The sequence below is a fragment of the Chenopodium album genome, chromosome 10, assembly GCF_948465745.1.
Source record: "Chenopodium album chromosome 10, dcCheAlbu1.1, whole genome shotgun sequence".
NCBI classification, from domain to species: domain Eukaryota; kingdom Viridiplantae; phylum Streptophyta; class Magnoliopsida; order Caryophyllales; family Amaranthaceae; genus Chenopodium; species Chenopodium album.
The window spans coordinates 59,970,363-59,989,117 of record NC_137843.1 but is presented as its reverse complement, the minus strand read 5'-3'; the positions used below and the strand labels follow the sequence as shown (position 1 = coordinate 59,989,117).

General features: G+C 36.5%; 2 protein-coding genes and 2 pseudogenes across 3 annotated transcripts; 2 read left to right on the top strand and 2 right to left on the bottom strand.

Annotated features, from left to right (window-relative positions):
• The first annotated feature begins 74 nt into the window (after nt 1-74).
• LOC145565608 (germin-like protein 1-1) lies at nt 75-837 on the top strand (annotated as a pseudogene).
• On the bottom strand, nt 116-4,999 carry LOC145562762 (uncharacterized). Its single transcript, XM_081623130.1, has 6 exons — nt 4,583-4,999; nt 3,887-4,113; nt 2,901-3,011; nt 2,336-2,491; nt 1,841-2,082; nt 116-1,448 (listed from the first exon to the last, which is right to left on the bottom strand). The coding sequence occupies exons 1-6, from the start codon at nt 4,888-4,890 to the stop codon at nt 1,125-1,127; spliced, it is 1,368 nt and encodes a 455-aa protein (XP_081479256.1). The 5' UTR covers nt 4,891-4,999; the 3' UTR covers nt 116-1,124.
• A 433-nt stretch (nt 5,000-5,432) lies between these two features.
• LOC145564405 (uncharacterized) lies at nt 5,433-9,797 on the bottom strand. Its single transcript, XM_081624712.1, has 5 exons — nt 9,458-9,797; nt 7,628-7,721; nt 6,327-6,400; nt 6,127-6,253; nt 5,433-6,011 (listed from the first exon to the last, which is right to left on the bottom strand). Exons 2-5 carry the CDS (start codon nt 7,640-7,642, stop codon nt 5,739-5,741), a joined length of 489 nt encoding a protein of 162 aa, XP_081480838.1. The 5' UTR covers nt 7,643-7,721; nt 9,458-9,797; the 3' UTR covers nt 5,433-5,738.
• A 2,065-nt stretch (nt 9,798-11,862) lies between these two features.
• On the top strand, nt 11,863-16,580 carry LOC145562761 (putative receptor-like protein kinase At5g24010 pseudogene; annotated as a pseudogene). Its single transcript, XR_014094449.1, has 2 exons — nt 11,863-14,566; nt 16,134-16,580. The product of XR_014094449.1 is annotated as a putative receptor-like protein kinase At5g24010 pseudogene (transcript).
• The last annotated feature ends 2,175 nt before the right edge of the window (nt 16,581-18,755 follow it).

The window sequence follows — 18,755 nt, the reverse complement described above, 5'->3', positions numbered from 1 at the left end:
GTTCTTGTACTCTTGCTTGCGTGTAGTAGCTTATTGCAACGTTGAACGGTAGTTGATTACTCTTGAACTTCGAAATGGCCGGTGTTACCACAGTCATCTTGGTGGTGCTGCTGGCAAATACAATTGGGGCCTTTGCCAATGATCCTGATATGCTTCAAGATGTTTGTGTTGCTGATCCTACATCAGGTATATTCAAAGATAAAATTTTGCACATCTCTATGTCAACTCATTTTTAAGTACTCTCACTTATGTCCAACCCATTCTTGTCTTGATCAACTTTACAGGAATTATGGCGAATGGGTTCCCTTGCAAAAATATTAGCATGATAACTGCAGAAGACTTCTTCTTCACCGGAATTTCTAAACCGAGCCAATCGCCAACAACATCCTTGGTTCAAAAGTCACTGGGGCAAATGTTATGGACATCCCTGGCCTCAACACCTTGGGAGTCTCTATGGCTCGAGTCGACTTTGCCCCCTACGGTCTAAACACACCTCACATACATCCTCGTGCCACTGAGATGATCTACATTCTTCAGGGTGAACTGTACGTTGGTTTCATAACTACCAACAATAAGCTTGTTTCCAAGATTAAGGCTGGTGAAGTATTTGTATTCCCAAGAGGCTTGGCTCACTTCCAGAAAAACACGTCCAAATATCCAACCGCTGTTTTAGCTGCCTTTAACAGCCAGCTACCAGGCACTCAGCAGTTTGCAGCTGCTCTTTTTACTACTAAAAATCCTGTGCCCAAAGATGTGTTAGCTCAGGCATTTAACATTGATGAACATGAAGTTGAGATGATCAGAGCTGGCCTTAATAATTGTTTAGAATTACGATAAGATGTCTTTTTTTTTTTCTGTGATTGTGCCTTAAGCTTTCCATTGTTTAGACTATTGTTCATAATTGGTGTGTAACAATAGAGTAGTTCTGCTTGATATTATTCTATGTTATCTGACAAAGAAAATTATTGGAGGTGGAGTCTATTATTTCTTGTACGTCCTTGAGATTTTCTCAAAACAAAACTATGGCTGACTGCTTTCTGCTGAGGTACTTGTTCGCTATGCAAAATAAAGTTGCAAGACTTGCAACCACCAATTATATCTGACCGAAAATCTGCGGAGCTTGTTCACATGAGTCGGAGAACCATAGTACCAAATCCGTAACCAAGGAAAGTTGCTATGGAAATACCGAAAATTCCAGCAAGAATACCAGGAACTACCATGGAATGCCACCCTTTTGCAGTTGCCATTCCACAGGCTGTCGTAGGACCCCCAACATTGGCATTCGAAGCTATTAGCAATAGCTTCAGGTCAAAGCCAAAAAGTTTGCCCAATCCAAGAATCAGACCAAGATGGACAGAAATTTGGATAAGGCAAAACAGGAATATACTTGGTGCAGTGTTAATGACACTCCAAACGTTCCCACTCGCCCCCACCACAGTGAAAAATACCTGTGTCAAAGACAATGACAAAATAGATGTCAGTAGATGAATAACTGGAATCAGTGAGCATCAGAAGTGTTGGACCAAAACCTTTACCATCCTAGGCCAGATATTTCATTCAAGGTGTTCTTTTATTAATTAATTAGGTAATTGAGGAGAACAGGTACCTCAACATGGTGCCTAATCGAATCACAGAAGAGCTAGCATGAAAAACAGAAATCACAGGCAGAAAGACTCAGTACTACACTACATAACCAACACTGGTATAATATGTTGCTAAGGTACTAGCACTTTCTTTCTTCAAAGTCCAGGATGGCTATGTTTTGGAGGTCCCAGAAAGAGCATACATTAAGAAAACAGTATCACATTCAACATGTTCAATTAAATCAGAAACATAGTACCTGCATCAAAACCACAGCCATAACTTCCCCAGAAGGCGCTAACTGATTAAACTGTTTTGGGAACACAGTTGCCAAGAGGACCACAATTGCCGTTATTGCAGGAAGCATACCACCCTGAATTCCGTAATATTTGGTAAGAAAACTTCCAGCTTTGCATATTAGAAAAGACACTGCTATGGCAATTGCAGACTGTAAAACAGGGAGCTTGTCACCAGAGCCAGAGCTCATGTCCATCACGCTATCTGTTCAGAGAGAAACTTGCTTAAGAGGAATGTTTTGGTAGCAACTATAAATTATAATGATCTTCAAGACAACAATAAATATGAAAATGAAATAAGATGCTGCTCTGCCCTCATTCAAGAAAATGAAAGGAAAAACATAACTGAAAAATATTTTTTATAACCTCATAAAGGAAGAAATGAAGAGCATCACAAGGTCCACAATAAAAGCATCTCGATTTTATTGAGAAAAAATGGTCGATGTTACACAACATACCACCAGTTGATACTTCAGCTTCTGGAGGCACTCTGGAAGCTATTGCAAACAGTGTGGCAAAATATACTGCACATAGAACATTATCTGCAGCTAGTCCAGCAGTAAGCACTGATGGAGAGATCTCCAAAGCTTCCGCAATGGCAACATAATTGACAGCTGCACCCATTACAAACAAGGTTATTTGAACTAAAATTCTCAGCTTTTAGACAAAAATTCTGCAAAATTAATTAATTACATTATTTTGACAAGAAGAAACTCATGATAGAAAGGTGAAGAATGCAAAATATCCAGAAAACTGACTGTAATGAACAAGAAAAGTTAAATGAACATTGAGAAATATAAAATTTCAGTTTTCAAAACATTTAACACCAGTTTACTTGTGCAGATCATGTAAGCCTTTTAATCCAACCAAAAAACTCAGCACTAAAGTATGAGGAATAGTAAGCCCTTAGTTGAATGATACCAAGTTTACCTACACATCATTTGCAAGTGGAACTTGTTCAAGCTAACAAACATATATCAAACAAAAAGCAACAAAACACCAGTAAAGTAGCAAGTACATTACCTCCGCCAATATGTCTACCCATGAGAGCAGCAGCTATCTTCCATGCATCTCCACCAAGCGACTGCATTGGCACCAAAAAGAATGCTACAACAGTTCCAACAGTGGTGGCAACTACAGATAAAGAAAAAATTAGCCTAAAAAAACAACAATAATTAAAAAAAAAAAAAAAAAAAAAAAAAAAAAAACAACACAATATCCAACTACTGATTACTAATACAAAGCATATCTATAAGAAAAAGAAGACAGACACATAAATACATAATTATAAGAAAACTCCACAGCAATTGGATATAAAGATAACATATTCTAACTCTTGGTGGTTTCTAATCATTTGCCTGAATGCACCAGTGCATGCCATTAAAGGAAAATTGTGGAGAATTAAATCCGTGATTATCCTCTTTTCCAAGATCTTGAACTCATGTTGGAAGGAGATGTTCATGAAAAGTCTTACTTAAACTACTTCTCTATATGAAATCTACTCAGCCCAATAATAAAACATAAATAGCCATGAAGGAGAAATATACTAACTTGTGAAAGGAACATTTCATTATATGTTGACAGCATTCTCAAACTTATTACTTACTGCAGCAACCTAGTTCCATCTCCCAGTACTTTTTGTCTTTGCTCTTCTAAGAGCTTCTACCATGTCCTCATTCCTGGACATCTCAATTTTTAGCTGCAATGCATTCGCATTAAGCCAGAAGAGTTCGTTGATAGAAACGGACATGTCCATTCAAAGAAATTTAGCACCAATTAACAAATTTCAGGCAACCAGTAGACCACCTGACTACTGGGTCCTGAAGTGGTTGTACAAAAAGGGTGTGCTTAAGGTGCCAAATGTCCCACTTTACTACGGGACTGACTGAACATTTCAAAATCTGAACATGACTACATAGTCTACATCATAAAAAGACCAACTAAACGTCAAGGATCCAAATATTTTGGATTGCTTTTACACATTAAATGCATGATCTAAAGAATGCTACCTGATCCAATCAAAAATGCCAAGAGCAATTTCCCGGTTGATTTGATCACACTACGTATATCTGCTCTATATAACAGCAACGGGACAGCCAAAGGAAGCAGAAACTCCATGACAACTGAATATGCTTTTGCTTCAGAAGCAATAATCCCCAAGTTACTTGCTGCAAGCCCAACTAGTGTAGCAACTAACGGACCACTCAGGGCGCTCCCTATCTTAGTCTTCTCTGACCTGCAACCATAAATTAACAATACCGCAAATGTATCATCAACACTAACAACAAATATACTCAATACTCTACTCGAGATTTCCAATGGCACCCATCGCCGAGACAATGCTCAGATGGAAATTACGCTTTTCGTGTACAACTTTTCTTGATAAAAATGACCACCACACCTTTTTTGACAAATATGAGTACTTAATTTGGGATGATGGAAGTTCCAATTTTTCTCACTATTGCACATTTCATGGTTAGGATTTGGGAAGTTATAGAAACATTCAAACATCTACTTCAACATATTTAATATCTAAACTTTCGCAAACTTAACCTAAAAATTCAGTAATCTCACTCACACTATCTTACTTTTCCATACTACTAAGCACACAATCTGATTTCACAATCAAAGCAAAAATAGAATTCAATCTACAATTAAAAAAACTCAAATATTCAGCACCAAATTAGGAAAGAGAGAAAACAAACCAGAGACCGAAAGCGGCGGAGGCGAAGAGAGCAGTCCAGGTGCCCCATGAATAGGTCGGAGATATGATCGGCGATGACAACGACGATTTAACGGTGGACAACGGTTTGACCGACCTAAATTTCCTCGAAATTGCCAGGAAACTTAGCTTATGGTGATTGAGAATGAGGTTATCACCGAGGAATTCGGAGTTTAATGTCGACGAGTAGCTCTGTAAGTGTGGATTTTGATGCCGGGAACTCGCCGCCGGCGAGAAGTAGTGTGATATTTGCGGCGGTAAAAGTACCGCCGATGGGAAGGGTAACGGCATTGCCGTCGGAAGGTCGGCAGAGAGTGGCAATGGAAGAGTGGTAGTCCGTAGTCTAGTCTACAGGTTGGCAAATAGATTGGAACTCTGATGGTCTGTTAGAAATGGCCAACGGAAGACTTCCCGTTCTTTTAAGTGCTTTACTTTGACTTTTTACGTTATTTATTTACTCCAAATAAATTATAGTTTACGTGCCATTAATGGCCTCAAATGTTTCCCTGGTCGTAAGTTTATGAAAATATTAAGAATCCGTGAGATGCTTATGGTATAAGTACTTGTATATTGAATGATGAATCGCAAAGCCAAGCAAATTAGGCAATTATTTTTACCAGTTCAAGATATGGCTTGTTAAACAGATCTTTTGATTCTAAAGAAATCGCCAAAAACGTGGCTAATTTTTATATTTGCCTTCATTCTTTGTTAAAGCTATTATGAGAAAACAGAATCAGAAAAACTAGCTCTTTTGATTTGGTCAAGACATCCTCTTATTATTCATATCAATCGCCTATAGTGGTCAATGTTCTAACAATCTCAAGGAGTAATGATCATTTAGAAGCTTCAAAATTTCATCTGTAGCATAACTTTCATAAAAGCTGATTTCTAACATTAGAAAATCTCTTCCCTCTGACAGCTATATGATGCATAATCCATTTGCTTGACAAGCAAATACAAGTAATAATCTACCAAAACAATTTCTATAACTTACTCCTGATTTACAGAGAAACAGCAAGGTGCAGAAATAGTCAGGCTGTTATAGTAACCAACAGAGCACACAGGTGCAAATGTGCTATCATCGCTTTAACTCATGAATCATTATGGCACGTTATAGATGAGAAACCATTGTTAAAGAGCTAGGATGAATAATGCTCAACCTGCTTCTGCTTTTTTGCTCTACTGCCATCGTCTTCCAGCACCTTCAACTTATTCTTTATTGCAGCAATTTTTGCACTTCGACTCATTTGTCCAGAAGAACTGCCTGAATGGGCTGATCTGCTCACAACTCCAGCAACCTTAGATGAACTTTCCACCGATTCAGCAGCAGATTTCTCGTTAGCAAGGCGTACAACCAAAGGGCGTCCACAAGCCAACCTCCCATGCATCTTCTCCTTGGCTAGTCTAGCTTCCTGCATGCTCACTTCAATGAAGAACATAAGAAATTGTTTTTGATTCATCTTCTTAGCAGACCAACAATTAGAAAAGGAAATTACAAAGACGGGCTTCAGTATATAAGCAGCTTACCTCTTTCGTGCTATACTGGACAAAAGCAAAGCCACGTGGTTCTCCTCGTTTTGGTCCCCGGGTATGCAACAAGAAATCCTCAGATTCTATCTTCCCAAAAGGAGAAAACATCTTGAGCAGAGTAGCCCTTCATTGAGAAAAACTGTGTCACAAGGGCAGAAAATGGAAGGAACTTTCAAACTTTGATGCATAATACTTACTCAGAAATCCTATGATCAATATTACCAACGTAAATTCTTCTGTCAGAGGTCTCGTTACTCGTACCATTTAAATCCTGTGCATAAAAACACCCAAAATTTTACAAAGAAGGTTGATTTCAGAATAATGCTTTGGTCACTATAACCAAGTAAATGTATCCAACCAAAAAAGGCACTTGAGAGGTAAGTATTTGTCAATGTATCCAATCAAATATAACAGAACCGCTTCAAAAGCAGCAGTCCAAGAAATTTAAGCTACATTGAACCACCAAACCTTACCATAGATTAAAATAAATGAAATTTACCCCGCCAAAGACTTATTCCTGATAACATGTATAGACAAGAATTAACAGTTTCACATCAAGTTCCAAGTACTGGAATATGGGTATGGCTCTATTACCCAACGAACCATATTTGCAGTGATGGTAAAAAAACAAAAAATGATACTCCAATATGCTGACTATATATACACTTGTATTATTTATCGTTTTATCTATCAAGACAATTCTTAAATCCAAAGTCAAATGAATCTGAAACGTGTATTAGATATCATGCTGATAACAACGTAAGATGACCTCTCTCCAATTCTCCATCCCCAAAAAGGTCTAACTTACTATTTTCAGATACTGAGGAAAAAAAAAATCACAAAGTTTGTAAACAAAGGCTCCCCGGTTTCATTAATATCTGTTATAGCTACATTCTTGGCAGTTGGCAATCACTATCCTAATATCCTCTGTCATAAGATTTAAAATCAAAGCAAAGCAAAGCAAATTAATTGAGTACGAGAAATTAAAATCTTAATCAAAGTAGTAAGTTAGTAACATAACTCCCTCAAGAATGGAGGTAATACATGGAATTTTTTAAATGACTTACAGGGAAACAGCAGTAGGTTCCCAAGTGTCTAGACTCTACAGCAAAGGATGGAGGTAATATATGAAATTCTTAAATGACTTATAGAAAAATAGCAGTTGGTTCTCAAGTGTCTAGGCTCTACAACAGAATAACTAAATTAAACAATCCCTTACAAGAAGACAGTAACAGAGTACATGTCTTTAGATCACGAAACAGGGAACAAGAAAAGTGCATCACCACAAGCTAAACAAAGACAAAAAAAAACAATGACAATGGCATCAATAACAGCATTCGACCTCACATCAGTTCTAAAGTGGCCAATTAGCTACCCTCTATAAGATTTGGGGCCACTAAGCTTTACAGCTAGGAGTTGTGTGGTATGTGCATGCAAACTATTCACATATAGACAAGGCTATAAGATATCTTGCATTTACAAGATGAAAATACATTACCATAATCTTGGACATGGAATCTGATGCCAATCAAGCAATGGTACCGACAAAGTCTGCAGCTAATATTAACCAGAGCATCACAATTTCTCTTCAACTGCATTCACATATATCAAAAACCCTAATCAATTTACAAAAGAGTTTATTTCACATAAGTTAACTTTGCATGAAGATAATATCAAATTAAATTAAATACAGAATACAGAAAATGGTTGTGAAAGGTAAGTTGATGTATCAAGTAATTCAATCCTTGTTCCAACTCTTACAAGAAGCTGCCAGCAAAAACAGTTTTACTACTCCCTCCGTCCCCGAAAAAATGACCCTTTTGGGTTGATTTCGCAAGTATTTAGAAAGTTAAATAAAAAGAAGTAAAAGTTTATTGGAAAGATAAATTTACATGGGGTTTGTAAAAAAGTAGAGAGAGAAAGTATTAAAAATACATGAAAAAACAAAATTTTATATGGGGAAGCTAATTTTGCACAAATATTGTTGTAAATTGGTGGGTATTTTGATGCAAATGGGTCGATAATTTTGGGACTAAAATTAGACCAAAAGTGTCGAATTTTTGGGACGGAGGGAGTACTATAACATGCAGTTCATCAAAGCAGTTCCATTTTTTAACTCAATTACACAAGTCGATAGTACCCTCTCCTCCACCCATAATCGCAAATCTACAACTATAGTTAACTTATAAATAAGTCTGCACTTAAATTGCAAAGGAATGAACTCTTAGATAATAGCATAATTGAAGTTGGAGAAGATATGCTGAGCACCTATGACAAGTGACAACAAATCCAAGGAATCATATTCATAGATTAAACACAAAACCGTGGGTGTTGTTTGGTTGGATGCAGACAATACCCAGGAAATCCCCAAAATTCTCTAGAAGCCTGATGTCCTAGTGTCCTACTAAATCTTCGAGGTGCAAGGTAAGCAACTCCCCTAACCTAGGCGAAGATGGATATTCCTAGTATATATAACTTCTAATCCTTTGCTATTGTCATTGAAAGAACTCAGCACTTGGGTAGTGCCCATTGCCAAACAAAAATGAAAATCCTAAAATTTAATTTTGCCAAACAAATAACCACCAAACTTTCACACGGACATCCTTATACCCCATTGCCATTTCAGATATCAGTCTTTATCATTGAACCTAATCCATAAATCCAGAGAACACACCATCACTATTTGGATGTTCACCTCGACCTCGACACAAGTCATGCCAATTGTTTCAACTCCTCATAATGTCAAACCTGCTCCAAGCCTACTTCTAAAGCATTTAAGTAACTATGATTTAAGGACAAGACACTAATTTAGCTATTTACAAGAAGTCCTGTGAGTTGGCTCATCCATACAACGCCAAATCTAACACAAATGTTATAGTTCCAATCCGACGTTCGAGCAGGCAAATACTTAATGTGAGGTGAATTCGTGAAAGTTCATTTAACATAATTGGAACTTACAAAGTTACAAGGAAAAAAAATCTACAACCATGCAACTTACTGTTCAATGCTATTTGATGACAAGAAGTGTTCTTTTTCCATACCCATAAATATTAACATATGCAAAGTCAATTTTGTAGGAATAACTCATTCAATTACAAATGAATGATTGCATACAACAAAATCAACAAACCCAAACTATAAAGTAAAAAAAAAAAAAAAAAAAAAGTTACAAAACCCTAAAAACAAAGAAAACAAATATATATAAATAAAAAACGAATCCAAATATAAAACTGGCATCGCAAAAAATCACATATGTTCTGAAATTCATTCAACAAAAGCCAAACAACGAAATTTCAGTTGAACTATGAGACGAAGAAAGCAAAAATACCTTTTTAAATTAGCTCCAGATTAATGGATTGTAGCTAACGATGTGATGATGGTAAGGATCAACCGACCGAGTATGATGATTCAAGGGTTTGAAGCGCCGACGATAATTGTGTCTGTCACTCTATCTGTGTTTCAAACTTTGGGTTCAAAGCTGGAATTTGGAATTGGTTTTTGGTTTTTGGTTTTTGGTTAGATAATTTGACATGTACTCCGTAATACGACTGCTTAGGCTCGGCACTGGCCACAGGGTGATTCACGATTGTTTGGGACTTTGGATTGATCCAGGACGAGATGGGAAAATTAGGCCCGGTACGACCTTGCACGAAAAAGTTTGACTCATGCCTTGCCTAAGGTTATGTTCGATTCAGCAAATATTTCAGAAATGATCAGATTAGGTCTTTTTATTTACGTTTCATTTATTACTAAATATATTTGTGACTAGCAAAATTATGCAAATTTCATATTTAGAAATCTAATGACCTCCCGTTTGATAACTTTTTAAGTAAACAAATATAGTCAAAGTTTAATCAAACCTAGAATTTAGGTCAGATTGGGTGAACTTAAAATAGCCTAAATTATGGTTTAAGATTGGCCAGTATGGCAACATTATATTACATGTTACCACAAGCATGATTTTAAGTGTAGTTCTTGTCGAGATAAACCCAAATGAATTGTTGGTTGCGTGGCCCAACATAATGTCTAGCGAAAGAGTTAGGCCATGTAGGCCCTATTCCGATTTACTAAACTGTTGAAACTTAACTGAACTGAATTGAATTGAGATGAAATGGGAGAAGAAAATTAAGAACTGAATTGAATTGAACTGAAATGAATTTGTTTATGAGAGAATGAAATTAGGAACTGAACTGAATAGAGCTGACATGAATTGTTTATAAGTGAAAGAAATTAGGAAGTGAAAGGATTGAAGCTGAACTGAACTGAAATGAAATTAAGCTGAACAGAATAAAGCCCTTAGTTTATTTTGATTTTATTAAGTAAAACAAGCTTAAACAGATGAAGACAATAAGTTCAAATAACTTGAGTTATCCCCAACTCTCAAAAATTAAGTTCACTTAATTCAAGTAAAGTTTGTTTTTTTTTTTTTTTTTCAAATGAATAACACAACTTTTAGACAAAAACAGATTAAATCCGATAACATAAGCTTAATATTAAAATAACCTTACCTTTTGTTCTACTATAATGATACAAACATACAATTGAGGCTTGATAGTCTAGCCAAGTTGATTGGATTAAAAACTTTATACTAACTTGTAAAAACTATAATCTCTTATCATAAGAAAGTGTTTGGTTCCCAAATTCTGTGTATAAAGTATTTCTCTACTTTAATCCTAATTCACTTACACTGATTTTCTATTTAATGTGTCTAATTTTACATTCTTGTTTTCACGTTAAAGCAATTTTTTTTGTCCTAACTTTTTTCTCTTGAACTTGATATCACATTTGCCCACCCATTATTTTTTTCCTTTTTATTTTTCATTTGCTTGTATTCACGGGAAATTAGTGTTAGTTTAAGAAAATAACAAATTATAATGGCATCCCACATTCTTGGCCCATGCCCCATCCCCTTCATCGGTTCATCCGGCTCATCCCATATTCCCACAAACCAAATACTCCTTTAAAGTAGTTGAAAAGGTGCATTCCAACTAATTCATGGTTGTCATTATTCTCATTAGCATCCAAAGAAAGTCAGCAAAAGCTTATCTCAAGTTCAGTGAGATTCTGCACTTTATGGTATTGCACTATTGCTACTTCCTGGTGGAATTATTGCCTGTGATCACTACTTTAGGCTTTTTAGCTACCAAAATGGATTACCCATTGCCTATCACATTATGGGAAAACATTTTTTAAAATTAAACAATCTTATTTCGGCTTCTTCTCCACAATTCAAGGTAAAATAAAACATATGATATACAGTTAAAATTAAATTAAAAATAATATGAATATAAGCTTAACATAGACCATGTTCTTTTATAGTAAAAAAGATGAATTGAATTGAACTAATTTGAGTTTGATAGACCTGATTTGAGCTTAACTATATTGAATTGAACTGAATTGAAATGAAATAAAATCCTCCTGAAAAATAAGTCAAAAGAAACAAGATCATAGCCTAAGCCTTTCCATACATCATCAAAGATCAATTACATCACTATTAATGGTCTACACCTTATTCGGGTTATGTGCACATAAATAACAAAATTTGTGACAGATAATCCAAACCCTTAAGTCAATCTGCAAAAGAGTGCAAGAAATTTTCATTCATATGAAAACGGAGATGTGAAATTTTGACAAAGTGGTATTTTGGGCCCGCCATAAAACACGCGTCTTCTAAAATGTTGCATAAAACAATTTTCATCATCCATGTGAACTCAATACTAGATACACCAACGGTCCAAATTCTTCTTTTTTGTCAAATATAAAAATTCCTTAGTTTTATTCTAAAGCTCAATGATTTATATCACACTCACTCAAATAGTACCCATGATTTGCTATAATGATATGAAATTAAGCTAAATAACACAATTTTTCAGTGAAATCTAGCTAAAATATGGATACCCAGACGAATAATTTCCTCTTTTCTTTGCTAATTTTCTGTTTAATGACCTCTTTTTCTGCTGCTGACTTTAATCCACCTGATAATTACCTCATAAACTGTGGTTCAAGCTCAAAATTTACAATTGAAAATCGTGTTTTTATTGGAGATTTAACAAAACCCAGATTTCTTAAAGTTGATTCTTCTTCTAAAGCATCACCAATTTCAATTTCTAACCCAAAACCATCACCAAATTCACCTCCAATTTACAACACAGCTAGGGTGTTCATAGGTGGGTCAACTGCTACATATGAATTCAGCATCAAATCAAGGGGTATTCATTTGGTACGTCTTCATTTTTCGCCTTTCAATTCACAGAATTATAACCTTAGTTCAGCACTTTTTAGTGTTTCTGCAAATGGGTATTCTTTATTTCATGGTTTTAGAGCTTCTAAGTATTTTTTGAGGGAGTTTATAATGAGGGTGGATTCTGATACGCTTAAAATTGTGTTTACTCCTGATGATGGCTTAACCGGGTTCGGGTTTGTTAATGCTATTGAGCTGATTTCTGCTCCTGATAATTTAATTCTTGATTTTGGGGTGATGTCTTTGGAAAATTATGGTACTAAGGAGTATAAAAACATGTCTTCTCAAATTTTAGAGCCTGTTTTTAGAATTAATGTGGGTGGTTTGAAATTAACCCCTTTTAATGATACCCTTTGGAGGAATTGGATACCAGATGATGATTATCTGGTTTTACAGTCAGCTGCTAGAAAAGTAAGCACAAATCATGCTCCTAATTATAAACTTAGTGGTGCTAGTGAGGAGGTTGCACCAGGTAATGTGTATATGACTGCACAGGAGATGAATCAGAATAATATGTCAGGCCTTTCTGATTTCAACATAACCTGGAATTTTCCTGTGATTGATCATGTAATGTATCTTGTGAGGCTGCATTTTTGCGATATCGTGAGTATTGGCCTTAATCAGCTTTATTTCAATGTGTTTATCAATGGGATGATGGCATATAAAGACCTCGATTTGTCGGCCCTTACATTTCATACGCTTGCATCTCCTTATTATCTTGATTACGTTGTGCGAATGGACCATTCAGGGCCTATTCAAGTTAGTGTTGGTCCATCTTCGTTGAGTACTTCTTTGAAGAAGAATGCTATCTTGAACGGAGTTGAGATCATGAAGGTAGTGAACAGCAAGGTTACTGAAGCCGGATCCAAGAAAAATCATATGTGGGTCATTTTGGGTTGTGTCCTTGGAGGTTTTGCTGTTTTGAGCCTTGTTTTGGTTGCTGTTTTGCTTACACTAAGATGCAGGAGGAAAAAAAAACCTGCATCAGAAAGTTTAGGTTGGACTACCTTGCGTGTACCGGGAGGAAGCGTGTATAGTAGAGTTACAGAAAGTAGTACCTCTCCACACAGGAATGGATTGAAAATCCCTTTTGAGGAAATACAATTTGCGACCAACAATTTTGACCGTACTTTGATAATTGGTACTGGCGGATTTGGAATGGTGTTCAAAGGGGTTCTTAGAGATGGTACAAAAGTTGCTGTGAAACGAGCCATGCCCGGGTCCAGGCAGGGTCTTCCAGAATTCCAAACGGAAATATCAGTTTTATCAAAAATCAGACATCGCCACCTTGTTTCAATGGTTGGCTACTGTGAAGAGCAATCAGAAATGATTCTAGCATATGAGTACGTAGAGAAAGGACCACTGAAGAAGCATCTATATGGAGGTAAATCACCTCCATTGTCTTGGAAGCAAAGGCTTGACATTTGCATTGGTGCTGCTAGAGGTCTTCACTACCTTCATACTGGTTTTGCTCAGGGGATCATTCATCGAGATGTCAAATCTACAAACATTTTACTTGATGAAAGTTATGTTGCCAAGGTGGCTGATTTCGGGCTTTCAAGGTCTGGCCCACATCTTGATCAGACCCATGTAAGCACGGGTGTAAAAGGTAGCTTTGGTTATCTAGATCCAGAATATTTTAGAAGACAGCAGCTAACAGATAAATCGGATGTATATTCCTTTGGTGTCGTGTTGCTTGAAGTTCTTTGTGCTAGACCTGCAGTAGATCCCCAGCTAACAAGGGAACAAGTAAATTTAGCTGAATGGGCATTAGAATTTCAAAAGCAAGGCCTTATAGAGGAAATTGTTGATCCCCATCTCAAGGATCAGATAAAACCAAGCTCACTAAAGAAATTTGGAGATACAGCACAAAAATGTTTAGCCGAATATGGTGCTGATAGGCCAACTATGGGAGACGTTCTGTGGAACTTGGAGTATGCATTGCAACTTCAAGAGGGTCAACCTACTACAGAGACAGACGATACTAGTGACACATTTACTTCAGAGATTTCTGTAACTAGAATTGTTGCTCGTGGTCCTAGCAATGTTATTCCTGTTGGTGATACAAGTGATGAGAATTTAGGCAAGTCTACTAGTGACGTTTTCTCTCAGTTGGTGACCAATGAAGGCAGATAGTCTACACCGTGGTCCAGCAAGTTCTAGCTTGTAAATGTTTTTCAGCATTGTATATTATCGGTAATCATCTAAAATTTCATGCCATTCTTTGAAATTTATTTGGGGTTCATAATTGTTTTATTTGGTCATAGTTGCTTCATGATTGCATACCAGTGTTGTTTTTACCTGTAAGTGTGTGATATAGTAGATTCTATCTGCAGTGTGCTCTAACTCACAAATCTACTCTCAGGACATTTATGTCAAATTATGTGCCCTCTAATTTAAATCAAAAAGTCGTTTTAACAAATTTTCTCACATATTTAGAATCTGATTAGTGTGAGTTAGTACTTCAGTATTGTTGAACATTGTGTGGATACTATAAAATGCTTTGTAATTTATACTGAATATTAAATGACAATTGAATGTTGCATAGGTGCTGAATATTGCATTGTAGCTGTATAAAAAGACTATTAACTGGTGGTCCCTGTATATACTTTTGGTTTATCATGCCTTTTGCTCTATTACAGTGTGTTTGGATAACATTAGAGGAAGGAAAAGAAGGGGAGGGAGGAGAAGAGGAGGGGAGGGAAAGGGAGGGGAGAGAAGAATGGTGAGTTTTCCTTCCAAATCTCTCCATTGTTGGAGGGATCATTTTCCTACAATTTAATCCCTCCATTTCTCTTCCCTCCAATTCCCTCCCTTCCTCATTTGTTATCCAAATGAAAGATATCACATCTCTCCATTTCCCTCCCCTTCTTTTCCTTCCATTTCCTTCTATCCAAACACACCGTAAAACAAGTTACACAACCACAATCAAAGAGTGAGGTATTCCACCCACATGAGCTGTTGAGCGAAGCACTTGTATTTGGCTGCATCACTATAGTAGTTCTTGTATCTACTGCTTGCAACTGAGTATTGTAAAACCCACGAGGTCACATGATAATAATTGGTCTAGTTTTTGGCTGAAGATGATTGGGTTGGGATTTTAACTAGATGGGTGAGCTTGTCTTTTGTTGCTATCGAGTCTTATTACACATTAATTAGCAGGCTCTGTAACAGCATATCATTTGTAGAGTTATTGTACTCTTCAATTCAATCTGCCATTATAAAGTTGCGCCAACTGTGAGTTGGAAAGTCTTAACTTCTGCGGAAATCCTTGGCTGCTATTGTTTGCCAATTAGGATCTGCTTTAGTGTAATAAGCTTTAAAAAGGGAGAAAGATGGAAGTTTATTAAACTGTCTTCAGTACATTGGCAAGGATTCCACTTCCAATATCGTTACATGCTTTTAAAATGCATAATATGAGTGACCATGTTGATAAATTCAGTTGATTGCAATCTGTTTTGTACTTTTTTCTTAGTTATAGGGCATGTATTCCTTAATTATCACTTTATTTTCCTTTGCTAACAAAACTGAGCTTCATTGCTTTGCCAGGACTCAGAATATATGCCACTTCTTGTTTTGGTTAAACATAAAACATATAGGGATTTTCTCCAAAGTTTCTTGTTATAAGATAATCACTGATAGCATATGACTATCCTGTTACATTGCATTCTGTTTAAAGAGCCATTCCCTTTGTTTCAGAAAGTTTTTTTTTTTTTTTTTTTGGTTAGTTGATTTTGACATTTTGTGCTTGTTATTGTAATAGATTATAGAAGATGGCGAGATGCGGCATAGATCATGGCTGAGATGAGGTCTCATGTTTGATTGAATAACAGAATTCTTGGATGATTACATCAGACCTATAGAATATCAAAATATGGAGGACAAGATTGCAGTTACCTATTATCCGTTTGGTAATGAGCTTGTGTAAGGAGTTCCTCATTCCAAAGTCCATGACACTGCAATTCTGTTTGGATTGTTATAGGGAATATTTCAATTACGAAAGTGAAAGTGTGCAATATGATTCAGGCATTAAACATGGTCCAATACATCTAGTTAGGTGGTTAAAATTTTTTATTCTTTGTAAATTGAAGTACATAATTTGTTCCTCTTGCCACAGATTGAAATCTATATCCACACGTTAAGATATTGTATGAATATGTCCATCTTTGTATTAATGAACATCCGCGAATTCGAAAGCAGATGTGCAAATTATATTGCACATACATAAATTATTGTTGCATTCAGCCGGTGATGAACAATTCCATCACTTATTCTCTTCTAACATTATTCTGTACTTAAGAGCGGTTCTAGACGATGAAATAACAAGAGCATTGATGCCATACAACTTGAGGTGGCCTGCGAAAGATGCAGATGCCTTGCTAAGGAAGATGAACAGGAATTGGAACAGTAACGCCAACCTGATTTACAAAATTCACTAGGATCAAATTGAAGGCCAAGCAGCAGGAATTTTGCAAATTTAAAAATTTCTTCTTGTTCATACAAAGAAGAAAAAACAGAAAGCTGTCCAGAAAAAACAGGCAGAAGAAATTAAACTAACTAGCATAAAGAATTAACAAAACATATTTCCAATAGCTCAACCAGCAAGATAAGTTAACAAACAGACGTTTCTGCACCTTATCAAGGATGCAGCAAAGCCAACATTCTCTACAATATTGGATTGAGGTGGGATCTAAAAAAGAAATTAAATAGGCAATAATTTGGATATCATCAAATTCAACAAGTTCTTTTTTCTTTTCTGCATTGAATTGCGGGGCAAGATGAGGAAGAGGGTGTGTTATACAAACGAGCCAAGAGTAAGAACCGAGGCTCTGGCTATGGAGTGAGACACCTTATTACAGCATCTCCTAACATAACATAAACACACGCATCAAAGGAGCATGCAATATTACAAATATCATTCAACAAGACATGAGTTTCCGACTTCTCTGTGGATCTGGATTGGATTAAAGCAATGAGATGGAGGCAATCAGTTTCCACCTCAATCATTGTGGACCCCACCTTCAAATGAGTACCTCAGACCGCACAAATAGCTGCTGCATCAGATTGTGCTACAGCCATTTTCGCCACTAATCCTCTCCCTATGGCCAGGCCATGAGAACATCGCCCTCCCTATCTCTTACACACCATACCCAAACCAACTCTGTCACCCATGATTGTAGCATCCGAGTTGAGCTTATACTAGCCTGCATTAGGTGGCTTCCAAACAGCTACTCGATAGTGGCTTCGGGCAGATGGGCAATCTTCATGAGCACAAGCTGCTTCACTTCATCAAGAAATTTCAGAGCTTTTGCACATACTAAGTCTGGTTCTATCCTCCTTTTCTCAAACACCCAAGAGTTTCGGGTGTTCCATATTTGCCACAGAGATATCATCAATATCTCCCAAGACCATTAATGACACATACCTTCACTGCATTTTTGTACCAAGCTACTTTTGAGGACATTCCCCTTTAGCTCCAGCCTAGCAGATGATAAACACCATACTGTTTGAGCCTCTGGCGAAAAAGAGCATTAGAATGGTCTTAATCCCCAAATATTCCGACAATATATAGAAAAAGTAATATGATTGCAACTCCTTTAGACCCGCTACTTAGTCAATTTCTGCACCTGTATTCTGGATGGCCTATGGGAAAATATTTAATCATCTATGATGATATTAGTTTTAAAGCCACTGGAATTTTCCATAATTTTTAAGTCTGACCTAATTGAACTAAACTGGAGTTTTGTCAAAAAAAAAAAAACTAAACTGGAGGATCTTTCTAAGGCTGAATTTGATGAGCCCATAAAGAGCCCAAGCAGTACAATTTCCAAATGCTTAAAATTAGATCTCTGTCTGATGGATCAAATGAGATGTGCTGCTGAACTAATTTAGCATATGACAGGCCTTTGAAACATGAGTTCTGGGTATTAAGAATTTCCAGATAACCTACATTCAGGAAAAACTCTATGACAGGTGCACAGCAAGATGCAGCTACAGAATTAAGGTTCAATACCTGCTTCAGCTACTTGCTCACGACTGGACCAAGGTCAGCATCAGGTGCTGTTCCTGGCTTCCCGCATTCACTTTCAGTGCTTTGGCATCCTCAGCCAACTTGCTTTCCCTGATAAAATTTTGATAAGTTAGATTATATGACAGATATTTTTCTTCAAAAAAAAATATGACAGATATTTACTTTTTTCATGATAAGAAGAGCATCTTCAACTTCAATGGAGTACATTTTTGTGGGCTACACGAAATATAAATCTTATGGATAAAATAGCTATATTCTATTCATTTATGAAGTCATGAGTATGACACAACTCAAGCCTTAAACAATGGATTATAGATGATCCTGCTTCAGTAGTGCAATCACAATTTCTTTAAG